Source organism: Nestor notabilis, unplaced genomic scaffold (assembly GCF_000696875.1).
Source record: "Nestor notabilis isolate BGI_N333 unplaced genomic scaffold, ASM69687v1 scaffold7419, whole genome shotgun sequence".
In the NCBI taxonomy this organism is placed as follows: Eukaryota; Metazoa; Chordata; class Aves; order Psittaciformes; family Psittacidae; genus Nestor; species Nestor notabilis.
Window position 1 is genome coordinate 16247 of NW_009942288.1, and position 17103 is coordinate 33349.

General features: G+C 38.3%; 1 protein-coding gene across 1 annotated transcript in view; it reads right to left on the reverse strand.

Annotated features, from left to right (window-relative positions):
• Positions 1-17103, reverse strand: part of ATP6AP1 (ATPase, H+ transporting, lysosomal accessory protein 1) — a gene marked incomplete at its 3' end in the record, with an annotated part of 45143 nt that overhangs the window by 13266 nt on the left and 14774 nt on the right. Inside the window, exon 6 of the mRNA XM_010021317.1 lies at positions 12777-12862. Within this exon, the coding sequence (XP_010019619.1) occupies positions 12777-12862 (86 nt within the window). The remainder of the gene's footprint in view (positions 1-12776; positions 12863-17103) is intronic.

A 17103-nucleotide genomic window follows, 5' to 3' on the forward strand; every position in this document is an offset into this window, starting at 1 on the left:
TCTTTCCCTTCTTTACTGTCTTTATATGGATATTAAAATAAAAGTCCCACTGAGAGAGTTAATCATCTCACTGTAAGATAATGTTTTCGTAATCAATTGTACTGTTATGACTTTTGGAGAGTACCCAAGTAATATTCTGATAAAGCAGGGGAAAAAGAATACATAGGAATGAGGTACATTATATCAATAGCAATCATTTTTAATAATGATGACTGTCATTTTAGTGCCCTGCAGGATATACAACCAAGCTTACTGGCCCACATTATCATCTGATTGTTCCCCTGCCCAACCATGCATACTTCTACCAGCAAACCAATGGCTCAGGACTGTGATACTCAGTTCCTACCTGGTGTTTTGCAGCTCCCAGGGATTTTCACAAAAGCCAGGCTGGGATATGAATATTAAAGTCAAAATATAAGTCTCACTGTAAGAGTTAATCATCCCTTTAATATTAAAATGTAAAAAATCACTGTAAAATATAATGTTTTTATAATTGATAAGACTGTTACGACTTGTGGAGAATACCCAAGTCATGACCAAGCGTTTCTAGATCTGTTAGAAGGGACAAGAAAACTGCAATATTTATTACACTGCTCCATTCAGTGGCCTGCATAGACACAATCTGCAGGGTCAGCTCGTATGATTACGGCTGGATGTGTTTGTTCACAGGCCTGTCCTTATGTAGCACTGGGCTGTATAAAAGATCTCTTGACTGTCATTTACAGAGAATGTGCAACTGAATATGGTGCACAGATGAGTGAGGTAACAGGGACCACACAAGCAACAGAACCCACAGCAGAAGAAGGTATTGTGATGCATCACTTGTGATAATCATTCTGAATGAAAGGCCTTAAAATGAGGTAAGAAATTTTTGCATGTATGGGGCACGTAAGTACATCTATAAATGCCACAGTAGCTCAAATTTTCTGAAGAAAATTGTATTTCCTGTTATTTCATGCTCCAGATTTTAACAGATTTTTATACCAACTTTTTCAGCTACCTTAAGGAAGAGCAGGGATTGGACTATAAAAAGATCTGGATTTTATAAAATAAACCAGGATATGTATAAGCTGGAGTATCAGTGAGAGGAGCTGCTACACTTAATTTTCCACCTTAAATTTCACTGTCTTGAGCAATTCTGCCATGAAGATAAAAGAAGGTTCAAATTTGACATGATTTTTAGCCTGCTAAGAGGAATACCTACTCCAACTGGTTGTTTTCCCCACTTTCTTATATCCATATGTGGAATCCAAGTTGCCATGGGAGATGTGAAAAAGGATGAGGAACCTCTGCTGCAATAAGAGGACACAGATACATAGATTCATAAAAGTCTCCTTCTCTCCACTTAATACTTTGATCCTCTAGCACTTCAGAAGACTAATCTGCAAAATGGAGCCTCTCTACCTTTTCTTTCCTAACTTGAAGAAAGAGGTATGGACAGGTCAATCTTATGACATGTTACACTGCAAATTTTTGTTGATATTTCAAGGAAATAAATTTTTGACTTGAAGAAGTTGCGCATCGTTCTTACATCTCTTCAAGTCTGTCTGTAATAAATTACAGTCTAAATACAAGTATGTTTTTCAGATGGTCAGATTCTCCCTGTAAAAATACTGTGATCAATGTGACAACACCATTCTTTGCTTTCGGCATCTCCATCTGTGTGTGACGACTCTTTTGGAGAAAACAGAAAGCCAGAACTTGCACTGCAGGAACCTGTGAGGAGAGCCTGGCTCTGTCTAGTTTTGCTGAATCAAAAGGCAAAGACCAATAATTCTAGCAAACTGGATCTCTTTGACAGGGAGGTTAAAACAAGGGGGTTTTGGTTTGTTTTGGTTTTGGTTTTGGTTCTTTTTCCCCCACAGGAGATCAATAAGAAGATTCTTAACTTCTATTTTGCTTTCTTGCACTCAGTATCCACTTAATTTTTCTGACAGTTGTGTACGTATGCTAGAAGGTATATATATATAAATTAAATCCACTTCACAAAGCTTAGACAAAGCTAATCTTAGAAGTAATATCCATGCTTTTTAAAAGGAGATCACCATGCCTTATTTCCTCTTGATAAACTCTATTTCCTCTCCCAAGTTTGTCTCAAAATAGACATATTGCCACCAGAGCCTAGTTGACCCTTCCAGTTAACACATCTCAGCCAACGTCATCAATCTCAGTTTCAGAATTTCCTTCATCTCCTACCAGGCTCTAGCCTATCAACTAAAACAAAATGACACAAAAGCATGCAACCTTTGCCAGCAGTTAGGTGTAACTGCCACCTCAGTGGCTGGTAGTTACTGACCCCTGTCATGATGCTTTGAAACTTTGGAAAACTGAACTTTATAAGGTGAGGGGTATTAGAGAACAAATACCAACTTCCTTCCAGCACTCCTGTGGGATTGTTTTAGCAGCTTGATGCCTATTGCTGTTCCTACCCCATAGCTAAGCTTAAATGCCAGGTAATAGCAAGCTTGGCTGGAGATTTGATTCAACCCCAAGCAGTTGCACCTGCTGGCAGTTCAGCTCCTGAGAAAAACTGAGCAGTAGTAAGGAATATTTTTAGGGAAGTCACGTACTGAAGAGGAGGAAGGAGTTCTCAACAGTGAGGAGGCAAAGTGGGATCCCACACTCACCTTGCAATAGTTCCGCTCAGTGCAGGGAAAGAAACCCTTCTTATTCTATTTGAGGATCTTGCAAGTCGTTTGGCTGAAACCCCCAGAGGCAGAAATATCTAGCTGTTAGACTACTTGGGGTTTAACTTGCATACTGTAGGGCACTAATACGTAGAATGGTATGTTTAATAATTCATTAAATATCTGTGAAGTCACTCAATCACTTGTGCTGAACCAGAAACCCCATCACAGAAGAACAGCTGCAATGTTTCAATAAAATTGTAAACACTGAGGTTTTAGTAAAATAGAAAAGGACAGAACTAGAACAAAATACGCCATGTAATATCAAATTTGGTGCCAAGAACCACTTTACGTACAGCTTTGACAGCAATGCTTCCATTAACAAATTAAATAAGAGGTGCATGGCATTCTGTCAGGAAAATTATGAGTATCTTGACTTTTTTTTTTTCCCCTACCAGTGACACTAAGGACATATGTCATACGACAACCCAAAACCAGAGATTCCCACGCAAGCTTGCAGTGAGCTGGTAAGGCCACATGGATCAGCACAATTCTATGACACTAGGCTGGATCCCAGAAGAAACAACGACTTGTTAACTTCACACTGGGCAAATTTGCCTCCTCTCTTACAGCATTCCCAGCTAACACTGCAGGGGTCCACTGGCGAGTCCTGCCACTGCCTCTGGGTCTGCTGTACAGGGCTATTTCCTCAGAAAATATTAGCATCAAAAGTTCCTGTAATCAGTCGATTTTCTAATTAGACAGCTTTCTAAAAAGACATATATTAGGTGACTGAGATCTGATCCAATTTAAAGCTGTCAGCTACAGGGTATGGGGTAATATAGTCCTCAGAAAGAAATAAGATCTGTATTTCAGTAACAGTCTGACAACATTTTATTAACACCCTGGACTAGTTCTTAACTCAGTTTGCTAAAGCTCTAATGTGCAAACTTTGTGAATAGAGGCTTGCATGCAATTTCAGGTTCACAGATTTTTATGTAAAAGCCTGTAGGGTTTAGTAAAAGTAACTTTTAGATCATTTCAATAGAACTGTCCATTGCTAAAGCAAGGCTGTATTTCTCTGTTAAACTTATAAATATGCTTGGAAAGAAATAATGTTGGGAAATAATAAATAAATAAATATGCTTGAAAAAAAAGAATTATCATCCTCTACCCTAATTTTAGAGGCATGTATGCTGTACTTATGAGTTTAATGGCTGCATATGCACAATGGCTATGTATGAATAATGATGGCCCCTCTTTCCAATTTCAAATGGCAGAAAATCATTAGCTGATGGCTTTGAACAGACTCATATATACTTCAGGGATAACAGGCAGGATAAGAGTTAGAAAGCAGAGAAAAACATAACCACTACATGTGAAATATAGCAGATCTAGAACTGTCAAATGTCTTCCTACCGCAAAACACTGAATTTTTAAAATTGAAACATTCTGTGGCACTACATGAAGTGAATGAATTCTCATGAAAAGTGAAAAGAGAGAGAATATGACATGCCAGTTGAAACTAAACTGGAATAATCCAGGTTTCTGCTCACTGGTTTTAACTGTGTTACAGATTGGATGCACTAGAACTTGAGGGGTTTTTTATTCTGCCACCAGACCACACACACTTCACAGGATCACGGATCTGCATTTCACCAATTACTGGCAAATTTTTATGCCATGTTTTGGTAAAATGTGCCTTTGTTCCTCTAACAGCTACCTCTTCAGCACAGACAACAGAGGCTGCAATAGAAATGTAATGATGCAAGATATAAATGCTTTTGCCAGCACATGGGGCATCCCTGTGGTTGCACCAGCTGGTTCTTTTGCCAGATTCAGTCATTTAATTTCCTACAAAGGGAAAAAACACAAGAAGTACTCAGGCAGATGTTTAGGGCAAGGCTGCTCTGACCCCATGCAGGAGCTACCTAGCTGCACAGCAACGAGCTGCTGGCTCTTCAGGCCTAGGAACATGCTGGGAGGAGACAAACTGCGATCCTCTGGGTGGATGGGATCATTCCCCATTTCTAACCCTTCACTGCCCCAAACCAGGAATGCATATCTGTCTCTGATAAAGATCATGCCCAAGGGCTTTGGTGTCTGGAGAAGGTACTGAAGATACAAGTCTGTGTTCACCAGTACCAATGAATGGAGAAAGGATTCAGAATTCCCTGATGCAACTTGCAGATCCTTAATGACAAGGATAGGATCTTGAGAATCTAATCTGTTTCACTGCACTGAAAGCAGGGAAAACTGCACCATGCTTGGGGTGCTACCTACCCAATTTCCAGCTGACACAGCCACTTTTTGTTGTGGATTTCCTGGTTGCCAGCAGAACAATGGTTTACATGCAGCAGACATTTGTTTGATGTGGCAATTATTTTCAGTTTCGAAAGTGGTGCTTCTACAACAACCTATAGGTGAGCATGATGAGGAAAGTCCGAAAGCTGCCTTTAGTAGAGCTTTGTTTAGTCTGTTGGCTGCCTTTTCTGGCTCATAGCATTTAGTTAAATAAGTTACATATTATTTTCCACATTCCTGTCTCAGAGAAATGCTGTGTCAATATCCCAATCTTCCACTGCCAAGACATAAGACCAGCTAAACAGTGAGACCAAAGGTCCACCTAGCTCACTGCCAGTGCTGCTGATAGTAACGCAGCTAAAAATAAGAAAAGGGTAAATACAAATAATACTTGTCCCAGGATACCCTGCATGATTTCTGTAATGTTTGGGTTAGAGTCCTTCAGAGCTGAAGGTTGCATTCAAATGAACACGTGTAGTAGGACCTTACTTTAATTCTTCCTTCCTATCTTTCTTGTGTCAGTTCACCAAATCACTGAAATCTATGTACTTCCATCACCCTAAACCAGTTTATTTTGTTTCTTTAAAGGAATTTGGTGCTCCTGCATTCTTTGGTGCGGCTGCATGCCTGCACCCTGATCTGTGATTGGAGGTAATCATGATTACTGGCCAGAGACAGTATAATTATGTGTAATTATTTCCTGTTTAGTTCATCCATATAATTGGTGCTTTTATTTATTATTTGCCTCTTGAATTGTCACATTTTCTACCTAAAATATTTTAATCTCCTAGCTCTACTGTATCCCTTTGGAAATGGGTGGTCAGAATCACACACACTATTCCACTGACAGACTTGCACTGATGAAGGGCATAGTGAACTAATTGACTCTTGCTGCTTTGCCCTTTTCCTTTCCAACATGCTTGGTAACACTGCTCGCTATTCATCCCACTGCTGACTGCTGGGATGTTCCAAGAGATCTACCCACTTTCACACTGTAATCCCTCTTCTGAGAAATAGCAGCCACTCACCACAGTGTAATATGCATATTTAAGGCTTTCCTTATGTGTGTTACTTTCCTTCATGCTGGATTTCATCTATCATTTTATCACCCAGTAAGGCAGTGCTGTGAGTAGTTTCTCCAGCTTGTCAGTACATCAGGAAACTTTGGCACTTTTGGATTTCAGCCCCCTTTTCATACTAACAACATCTCTGTTGAACGGCACAGGCATCACCATTAATCCCCACAGAATCCCACTAGAAATTACTGCCCACTGTAAACATCAATCCTTTAATTTTACCCTTTATTTCCTACCTTTAATTTTTTTATTTTTGTGCTAAAATTATTTCACTTTTTTACCTTTTTTACTATAGTAACATGATCACTTTTACCTACGTATTTTATATGTCTCAGAGAACACCAAATCATATTATGCTTTCTTCGTATATCCACATATTCACTATGTTAGTTTCAACCATTCTTTTCAGTAAAGAAGGCAGGTTTCCCGATTGTATTTCTCCAGAGATACGGATCCTCTTTTCAAACTCTGTGTCACACTTGCCACTTCCTGCTCCTCTGGGATTAAGACTGAAATAATGTGTATTTTTTATATATAGATACGTATTATATAAACCATAATTTATAAGTTGTACATTAGAAAACACGATGATAGTTTGGCAGTTTCTTATTTTAGTTAAAATTTAGGTGAAAATTATCTGACCTTGGTGATATGATACTATTCATTTTATTGATTTATTCTGAAATCTCTTCTACTACCAGTTCAGCAGCAGCAAATGTTTTTGAGGCCTAATGATTTCTGAAAAAGACTTTAAACTGAGAACTTCTCTACATTCCACCACTGAGATGATAAACGCAAACTCATTTGACTTTGTGTTGTCACTCATTTTTCTGACTTCCTCTGTTTTTTTAGATCAAATGGTCTCTGAAATAATTCTTCTCTAATGCATTTTTATTAATAGCTTTTATGTATTTTGCAAATTATTCTTTTTAATATCTTTAAGTTTGCCGTAAGATTTTGCACTAAAATTGCAAGAATTTCTGCTCGTTTTAATCTTCTGTACGCATACAGGACTTTTTGTTTTTTGAAGCGTGCCTTTATTGCTTTTAATAGGCTCACCTCTTTCACTCTCTTGTTTAATTATGCCACAGTTTGGGATGTTTCCATGTGGGGAGGAGGATGAGGGGAAAGAAGCTGTCTTTGAAAAATGCTTTCTGACATACAGTTTGATTTTTTAATATTTTGTGTTTAAACAGTTTGCATTCCATCTACAAACACTGTCAGTCAACATAATTAGTAGAGCCTACCAGGCAGTTCACTGAATCACAGATACATGGATCATTTCTATTAGGTTAAAGTCTTATTACTTGGATGCTATATGTTCAGCCTCAGTCTTCAAAGACTGATCCTAGAGTAGGACTCTAGAATTACTAGAATACTTGCCTTTGTCTCCTTAAATCCAAATGTTGTTTAAAATACAACAGCAGTCCTTTTTAGATCTGTTCTGTCACCCTGATAAATCTTTTACCTTGGCATTTTCCTTCCAGAAAGTTTTCAGCATGCCTACCAACATGCCATACCAGTATGCTTCCTTACAATTACACATTTCATTTGTTCTATCCTATTTTAGCCCTATACCTTAATTGTATTCTGAATTATTATATTTATCACCTCTGCTTATATATAACTGTATTTTCAAGAGTTTTCATTGCCATTTTTATACCTTCATTTTACCAATTTCTGGTTTGTTTTTTTTTTTTTCCTAAGACAGAATACATCCTCACCTCTGTCCTTCACCATTCCTCTCCCACCCCAGTTTTCCTGGCCCTTTGTTTCAAATGCAAAATAAATACAATTCTTGAATTCGGTGTATATGGAACACCTGTATAGGCTTCATTAGGCCTCAAAAAGTGAGTAGGAACTGAAAATAAAAACAAATGTTCTGATCAGATAAGAACAACAGTTCAGTTCCATGCTGCCCTTCATTTCCCAGTGAAGTCAATAAGTGTATATATATCAATAAATATAAAAATAAAATGAAAACTAAAGGTTTAAAGTGAACCTTAATGCCCTAGTGCAAAGTCTGGGGTTAAAGGTAAAACACTAATTTTCAGTTATTTCCCTGAATTCCCCTCTACCACACAGAATGAATCATACACAATTGCTAACAAGCATTTCTCACATCCTTAGCACTCAATTTCCAAGCTAATTTGGCTAAATGTTTGTTCATTTTTTCTTACTCTAGAGTGACAACCAACTGGCTTCAACCAGCCTTAAGCAGTCCTTTTCTAATTATTTAAAAAGACTGTCTTTTCCTTTTTTTTTAGTAAAAACCCCACTTAAGTGCATATTCTTCGTCTACAAGTTAAAATTTATTTTTTATTACAATGGAATTCTTTAAGTGGGGAGAGGACTAAAGGATGAAGCATTCCTTTGGTTTCTTCTTTTAGGTTGGAAGCACTGATGCTTTATTATACTAAGTCAAACTGTAATTTCTCCTTCAAATGCAAAAAATACAAGAGTAAATGGACAAGGAAATTCCTATATTCTAGGATGCATGAGGATATTAACCTTACAACCCCAACTCCTGAAAATGACATTATAAGCATTTTTCTACATTTTGTTCATGGGGAAAGCTCCCATCATACAACATTTGTGTCTATTAAATGGTTAAAAACGTTCCATTAATCAGAAGCATTCATTAATCAGAAGCTGGAAGTTAGTGGGGTGGATGCTGCAGAGTTTAGTCTCAGAGAGGTGAACTGAATAGTCAACAAGAGAGGAGCTGTATGTCAGTGGAAGATGCAGCACTGCAAAATGTAGAAGGTGAAAACTAAGAAAATGCAACCACAAGCACTTGTCAAAGAAGATAAAAACTTTTCATACTCTTTTCAGCTGAGTTTCACATAAATAGCATCTTCAAGATACCTTCAAGAGACACTTTTTAAGGGTCAAATGCAACCACTTGTGCTGTAGATGCCCATGGTACTTATGGCTGAATAAAGTTCCTGTAACTCACATTGCCTGGCTCTGAGTGGGATCAAAGATTCAACACACTTAAATGCCAGCCAGAGCAGACAGCTTGTCGAATGAAGCAGTCAAAAGCCCACAGTAGCTGAAGCTGTCTGAAGGTGTGGAGGCAGTAATGAAGGTTTAAACAGCACTTCAGTAATGAAGGTTTAAACTTCACTTCACTTCAGCACTTCGCAATGCGTCTGTACAAAGTGTAGTCAGCAAAAAGATTATCAGCTGGGAAGTAGCCATAAATCTCCTTTTGGCAATATGTGGTTCCTCAGCATTCCATCTAACTGGGAAGAGGTAACAACTATAAAGACTATAAAGCTGTCTTGCAGAAGTTTCAGAAGCAAACCTGTAAAAATATGACATGGACTAGAGTTTCATCTCATCCGTCAGCAGTCCCCTACAAAATAGACCAGAATGATCATACGCTAAAAAGCCTTTGATTGTAAAAAGAACCCTGGTTGATGACTTCACTTCACTTGCCCAGAATGAGGTGGTACAAATAGCCCTCCCAGTGCCAGTGCAACTCGGCCAGACCTTGAAGGCTAAGCATTTTAGAACAAGAGCTGCAAGATGAGGCAGTTGCCTTGTTGGAGGAAAGCAGATCCTTTATAATACGATGGGATATCTAGAGGAACCATCCACTGGTTAGTGAAACCATTTCATTTGGTTACCAAAAAGCCTGTGTTTCAGGGTCTTAATTCTGTCTTTCAGCTTCAAATGCTGAAACTGGAACAGAACAAGCACCAGCCTGAATAAATCTCTGTCATGCGCTGGGGTAATTAACTCATAACTGTGATAGTTCAAAGGGATCTATGGCTGCACTGCCTAAACTAAACAGGTCTTTCTCATCAGATCGTAAAAAAGATTCAACCATATGGGAGTTTTCCTTCCTGTCTCATAAATTCACTTTCTGTGAAGCCACTACCAGTCCGGAATCTTTTCCAATAATATCTCACATTTATTTTTCTCTGCTTGAGGCGATGGAAGAATGAGTGAATACAAAAAGACAATGTTACAAAGCCATTAACCGCCCAACAGCAAGGAGGTAGTGTTATCAGGAGAGAAGTATCTCACAGCCCCAGTTGTTGGCAGCTTCATTGCATACAATTCATTTACCTAATCAGAAGGAGCTGTCCATTCTTTTTTTTAAGTGTCATGCTTAAAACTCATTTCCTTCATCATGAGAAAAAGCCAACTTAGTAAGTGCAAATCTTTCATACTGAATAATTGCTATCGATTTTTAAATGTACTAAGTAATCATAGAATCATAGAATGTTTGGGTTGGAAGGGACCTTAGAGATTATTTGGTTCCATATCCCCTGCCATGGGTAGGGACACCTTCCACTAGACCAGGTTGCTTAAAGCCCCATCCAACCTGGCCTTGAACACTTCTAGGGATGGGGTAGCCACAAATTCTACAGGCAACCTAATTGGAATTGGAAAGGCTGAGCCCCTTCTGCATCCCTGTTCCAGTGTCTCACCACCCTCACAGTGAAGAATTTTTTCTGATAATAATATCTAATCTACATCTCCCTTCTGTCAGGCCCTTGTCCCAGCACTACATGCCCTTGCAAAAGGTCCCTCGCCAGATTTCTTGTAGGCCCCCTTTAGGACTGGAAGGCTGCTTTAAGGTCTCCCCAAAGTCTCCTCCAGGTTGAATAACCCCAGCTCTCTCAGCCTGTCTTCACAGGAGAGATACTCCAGCCCTCTGATCATCTTTCCCATATGATCAAAGTCTTTTATATCTCATTTATTTGGTTGTCATTGGAGAGTAACCCTGTAACTTCTAGATCGTGGTATATGGTCTTTATGGTTTAAAAAGGAGTTAGTCCTTTATCTTAAGGTTATGAAACAGTTCACATCTTCCACAATTCAAGCACAACCAAAGATATGCAATACATAGTAAGAAGAGGTTACATGCAAATGTACAGACCAATGAACCCTCAAAGGTACTTTTTGTTTTGCCTCTTCTAGCTCTGTACAGAAGCTGATAACCTTGAATGCACTGAAATAACTTAAAAGTATTGGGGGGTGAGGAAATATGCTTCAAATGGGTTTATATGGCATTGAATTTACAAAATTAAGAAAAGTTTTAATTGCTTTTTTTTTAAATGCAGAACATCTTAAAATACATTGCTTTAATTATTTAAAAGCACTCTAGTTGCTCAAACTAAGTCACTTTAATTTAGAAAGCCTGTTGCAATATGCATAGATGTAAAATTCAACAAACTTTTAAAACTGCTCGAAAAATTCCTTCTCATAACACCAATTCTTTCATTAATTAAAAATATTTTTCATTCCAATTGTTCCAAATGCGATTTTCAGCTAAGTGTGCCTTTGATTTCAAAGAGTAAAGATACACAATAACTAAATATTTTTTCATTTTTACTTTAGATCTCTGTTACAAAAAAATTACAAGAAAGGCAGATCAAAACTCCCGGACTCATCTTCTCCCCTTTACCACAAGAACGTACGGCATGGATAATGTCAATGTGAGCTTGCTTCCTCATGCTTTGTATTCTAAGTCTGGTCTTCAAAACCCAGACTCTGAAAATTAATTTCACGGGGTGGATTACTGAAGAAAGTTCCTAGTTTTCTTCAGTAGAACTAGCCTTTTTCCTGGAGTCTGAACATCTTGTTGGTCAGCCAGAGGTTCAAGACCCTACCTCCCTGCAAAGACCCAGATTATTTCTAATCAAACACGGAACGTGGCTCATCCACTTTTGACTTAAAGAACATTTATGAAGTGCAGTCAAGTTGCCTCTTATTCTTCTTTTGGATAAGATAAAGGGACTTCATCACTGCACCCATTTAAAACAGGTTTTCTACGTTTTGTTCTTGTTTTAAGAACAGATGTGAGTTTTTCATAGTGTTCCCTCTTGAAAACCCTCCAGCTTCTCAAGATCCTGTCTGCAGTGCTCACACTAGATCTAAATTATCCCACTAATGGCTTTCCTGTTGCCTAAACCAAGGAAATTATACCTTCTGTATTCTCAAATGACTTTATCTTGAGTTTGAATTAAAATTCTAATTAAATAAAGCATCATATCAGGAGCTCATATGTGTTACCACTGGAACAGATATGTTTCATTCAAAGTTGCTGATGCATACAGCCCACCCTTCATATACCTTTCTTTTTAGTGGGAACTATATTCTGTTTTCCTCGAGGCATGACTAACTTCCATTTAATCACATTAAAATTAAAATGTGAGTATTTCTTGAGTACAACCTGCATGTCATACAATCCAGACAACTCTACATAAATAACTATTCTGCAATGCTACTTACTGCTAACATAATATGATGTGATCTATAAATGGTGTTCTGACTATCAGCAAGGGTGAAAACTTTACTTCCAGTTGTAAGTACCAAGTATTGACTAAAAGGAATAAAAAAAATTAATTTAAAAATTTACACATGAGTAGCCTTCAGTTAACTAACAACTCTCTGTCTTTACTGACCAGCCACACAAAGATGGTCAATAAGGTTTCACACAAAATTTACAATTACACCTTTAGAGTTGAATGGAAAAAAAAAAAGTATCTAAAATTTTAGTCCTTAAAAAATAATAAGTCCTAAAAAAAGTCCTAAAGACAATTGCAGATTTATGGTCTCCTAGAACAGTAAAACTTCAATAGCTATGTAATACAGCTATCGTACATGAAAACTCATTTCTGGTCAAATCCTCGTATAATACAGATTGCTTGCTTGTGTAATCTTGAAAATCATCTACAGCATTCCTCTCTAAACATTAAGTTGTTAGTTGCCAAAAATCTGACAGTTCTAGGCACTGAAGATTACTCACCCTTGAAGGTCTCACTGCAGTATAAATTACTGAAAAATGAATCCCTCGTTCCTGTAGATCCATGGTCAATCTTCCAATTATTTTGTCTATAAATAGAAATACATATAATTTAATAAACTCTGTAAGCTGAGAAAGCTGAATTTGTACAGTAGCTGGAGAACTAATGAGTTAGTTAGATGTTTAAGCTTATTTAGTTTATTATTTAAGCAATTTAGGTGCTCATTTATATGTCACTAGATACAAATGGGGTAACACATGTTCAGTGTCTTGAAAAATGCACAGTTTCAGTGAGACAATACAAACAATTAAATTACAACAGTTCAGAAAAAAAGGTGATTTTGAAACTGAAAATTAAATGCCATAGAAACAATACCTGAGAGGTTGAACTTTGGGTAATTAAAAGCAATAGCAGAAGATATCATTTAAGAGATGAGAGCAGGATGCATATACCATCAGTAAAGATGAATTAATAAATAAATAATAAAGCTTAAGGAGTATTATTCTGTGATTTACAAAATAAGCAGAACCAATCACTGAGAAAAAATACTCCCAATTTAGTGCTTAGTTTGGGACTTAATATGCATAATATTGGCAGCAATATTCCTTTTTGCTTCAGCAGATTTAAAGCCTGATTCTGCACCCTCAACAGGATATGGAAAATTTTGTTCTTGACTACATTTGGGGCCAAAGGAGAAATATGGTGGGGTATTTCTGAAAAAGGAAGGAAAAGTCAAGTAAGGAAGGACCTTGAGAAAAGCTCCCAAGGCACCTCTACAGAAGATCCTCCTTTAGTACTGAAACCACAGGCGCTTGTGACAAATATTTACACGTGACAAATGTTTTCAAGCTGTATGAAGAAATATTAACATCTGTTTATGGTAAGGATCATAATAACTGTGAATCAAGATCCATTATTAGCGTTGTTATTGGGACTGAGGGAAATAAGCACGCAGACTCACATTTACTGTTTCACCACTGCCTTCCCACTTCTCATCCATGTGCCAGTGTGGTGAATGGATATCTTACAGCCTGGACGTACAGGCTTCTCAGATTCCAAGCTTATACTTTACAGAAATTGTATTTCATTTTCATGTACTGGAAGTAAAGCTTATATTATTATCCTTTTCAGCCTCTTCTATTTACAACTATTATGGTCTGCTAGCTGAGTAAAACGTTCAGTGTTTGTAAAAATGCAAGCATTGTTTTTTCTGCAGGGTTTTAATCAAACTGATTTCTTCATATCAGTCAAGAACTGTAGCTATGTAAATCTTCCTTCTAAAAAATTATTGCTAATAGGATCTACTCTAAGAAATGGACTTACTCAGAAAAACAACTGCTTATGTGCTACTAGTGTAGTTGTATTGGATGTGGAGGCATTACATAATGTAGAGTTTGCATTCTACATGCACAGAATGCAACTCACTGGAAATTCTCAGCAGCCTCAGCTATAATTTGCAGTAGAAAAAATAATACATGGGAAAATGCATGGATTGTCTCTGGGTTTTCTTCCATTAAAGCAACCAACTGCTTTCTGTGATAACGTGTTATTTGCATTTCACTTTAGTAAGGAGCTATGGTAACTATAGTTACCAGTAACATCTATAACTCTTGCCCTTGGAAAAATTCTAGAGGCAATTCCTTCATTTAGAGAAGCTACTGTGAACACCCTCATGACAATGGAGTTGATACAGATCTTTGTTTGCCTTTCTTTGCCAAAATTCTACCTTGCTTCTGAAGTACCTGCAAATTTTCCAAGGAAAAGGGCCCAGATTGTCAACTGTGTTTTAAAGCACCAGAATTACATGATTAGCCATCCCAGGCTCTTTATTTGATGGAACAAGAGGCATCTCCAGATGGTGATATGGATGTTAGAGTGACTTTAGAGTGGTTCTACTGAAGTGCATTTTTCCTTTTAGATAGCATGGATCAAGAAAACACTACATACATCTATGAACGTAAAACAGTTTGTCTAGGATAAGACCTTCCTGTTAACAAAACTGCTTGCATTTATGCCCTGATGGAAAGAGTAAACCTCTCTAACTTATTGAAGACACATCATTTGAATTTCACCAGGGAGTGCGGTAATAGTGCTATTGTTAATTTCTAATCTACTTTCTAATCTAATCTAATTTCGTTGTGTGATTTTACACATGGATGGAAGGGGTGGAAGAAATTAACTGAGAAGAAATGTTCTGGCAGAAGAAAGGTGAAGAGTCCAAACTATGAACAGGAGAGATAGAACATAAAGAGTAAGATGAGAGGGGGTGAAATGAGAGAGAAGAGAAAGAGTGGAAAGCACTGAGAATCAGAGTGGAAAAAAGAATACATGCAATAGCAATTAAAGCACTTCATCTTAAGCAGATGGAGCCATAGGCAGCATTTCCATCGATTTTGAAGTGTGCTGGATCCAGCAGGTAGGACTGACATGACAGAATGCAACTTCCTCCTAAGCAAAGAAACATTTAGGAAAACTGACAAAACCCGAGTAACTATGTCAAACACTACCTCATGCAAAAGAAAATAAAAAAGAAGAAATATTGAAGAGAAGCATAAAAAAACCAGTAAGTCTGAATCCCCTGAAACTTGAACAGATTTGGATTCTGAATTCCAGTTTGGATTTTGTAATGAGCTTCATTTTAATAACATACTAATAACCTCTCCTTACTCCAGCTTCTAGATATTTCAGAGCAGTACATTTCTCTTGGGAAGAATCTGAGCCCATTTGTTCTGTCTTACAGAGCTTCCTGTCTGCAGTGAGTAAAACAGCAGGAGAGATTTCTCTGACATTTTATTACATCAGATTTTAAAATCCTCTACAGAGGAAAGGAAAGAAGTTGCTGTGACAAACATAAGAGGCTTTATGAACTTCTAGGCAGCCTACTACAGGTCTGCAGTGTTCTTCTATGGGTTTATTGTTGATACCAAAAAAGAAACCAACCCCAACAACTACAATCAGTATTTATAGGTTAACAATTCTCTTGTCACAGAATCATAGAATCACAGAATAGTTTGGGTTGGAAGTGACTTTCACAGGTCATCTAGTCCACACCCCACCCCACCCCACCCCCCTGAAATAAGCATGGAAATCTTCAACTAGATCAGGTTGCTCAGAACCATATCCAACCTGGCCTTGAACGTCTCCAGAGATGGCACATCCACCAATTCTCTGGGCAACCTGGTCCAGTGTTTTACCACTCTCATTGTACAAAATTTCTTCCTCATGTCCAGTCTGAATATCCCCTCTTTTAGTTTAAAACCATTGCCCCTCATCCTATCACAACAGGCCCTGCTAAAAAGTCTCTTCCCATCTCTTATAGGCCCCTTTTGAGAACTGAAAGGCTAGAATAAGGTCTCCCCAGAGTCATCTCTTCTCCAGGCTGAAGAACCCCAACTCTCTCCGCCCTTCCTCATAGGAGAGGTGTTCCATCCCTCCCATCATTTTTATGGCCCTTCTCCAGACCCTCTCCGACAGGTTCATGTCTTTCCTGCACTGAGGACTCCAGAGCTGGATGCAGGACTGCCAGTGGGGAGAGCAGAGTAGAAGGGCAGAATCACCTCCCTTGACCTGCTGGCCATGCGCCTTTGGATGCAGCCCAAGGTATGATTGTCCTTCTGGGCTGGAAGTGCACACTATCGGCTCATGTCCAATCTTTCACCCTTTCTGCTAGAAGTGTGTTGCCATTTAGTTTTCTTAGTTGTCCCAAGCACCTTCTCTTCAGGGTACTCTCAATCCCTTAATACTCCCTCTGTTGATACCAAGATACTGCCCCAGCTCAGGTACAGGACCTGGCACTTGGCCTTGTTGAACCTCATGAGGTTTGCAGGTATGTGAGAAATAGTATTTTCTGCTGCTTACCCAGGTAGGATCTCGCAGCAGTGCCTCTGCAACAAACAGCAATAATTCTCAACCTTGCAAGCAGTTTTGACCTTGGAGGGTCTCCTGACAGCAATATTCAGCAAATGACTGTGGTTGTGCTTAAACACCTAGAGCTTCTGGAGCCCAAACTGCACGACTTGGAAGACCACGTCTTGGACACTTATCTATTACTTTTGGAACGACTCTCTTTCAACTCGCTTCCATCTGCTACACAAAATTCCAATGTTTTAAGGAAATGTGGCTCAGTAAATTTCATCTGAATTAAAACTTCCTGCTTTATTCAGCAATGCATTAAGTGGCCACTTTGGCAAATAAATCAGAAAGTGAGGATTCAGCCCATACTCCCACTTTTCTAGAGCACAGCTGACATGCAGAACGCTAAGTGCAGATTTTGCGTACGGCCATACAAAGTGGCACATCTTCCCTCATTCACACACCCTTTTTCTCATA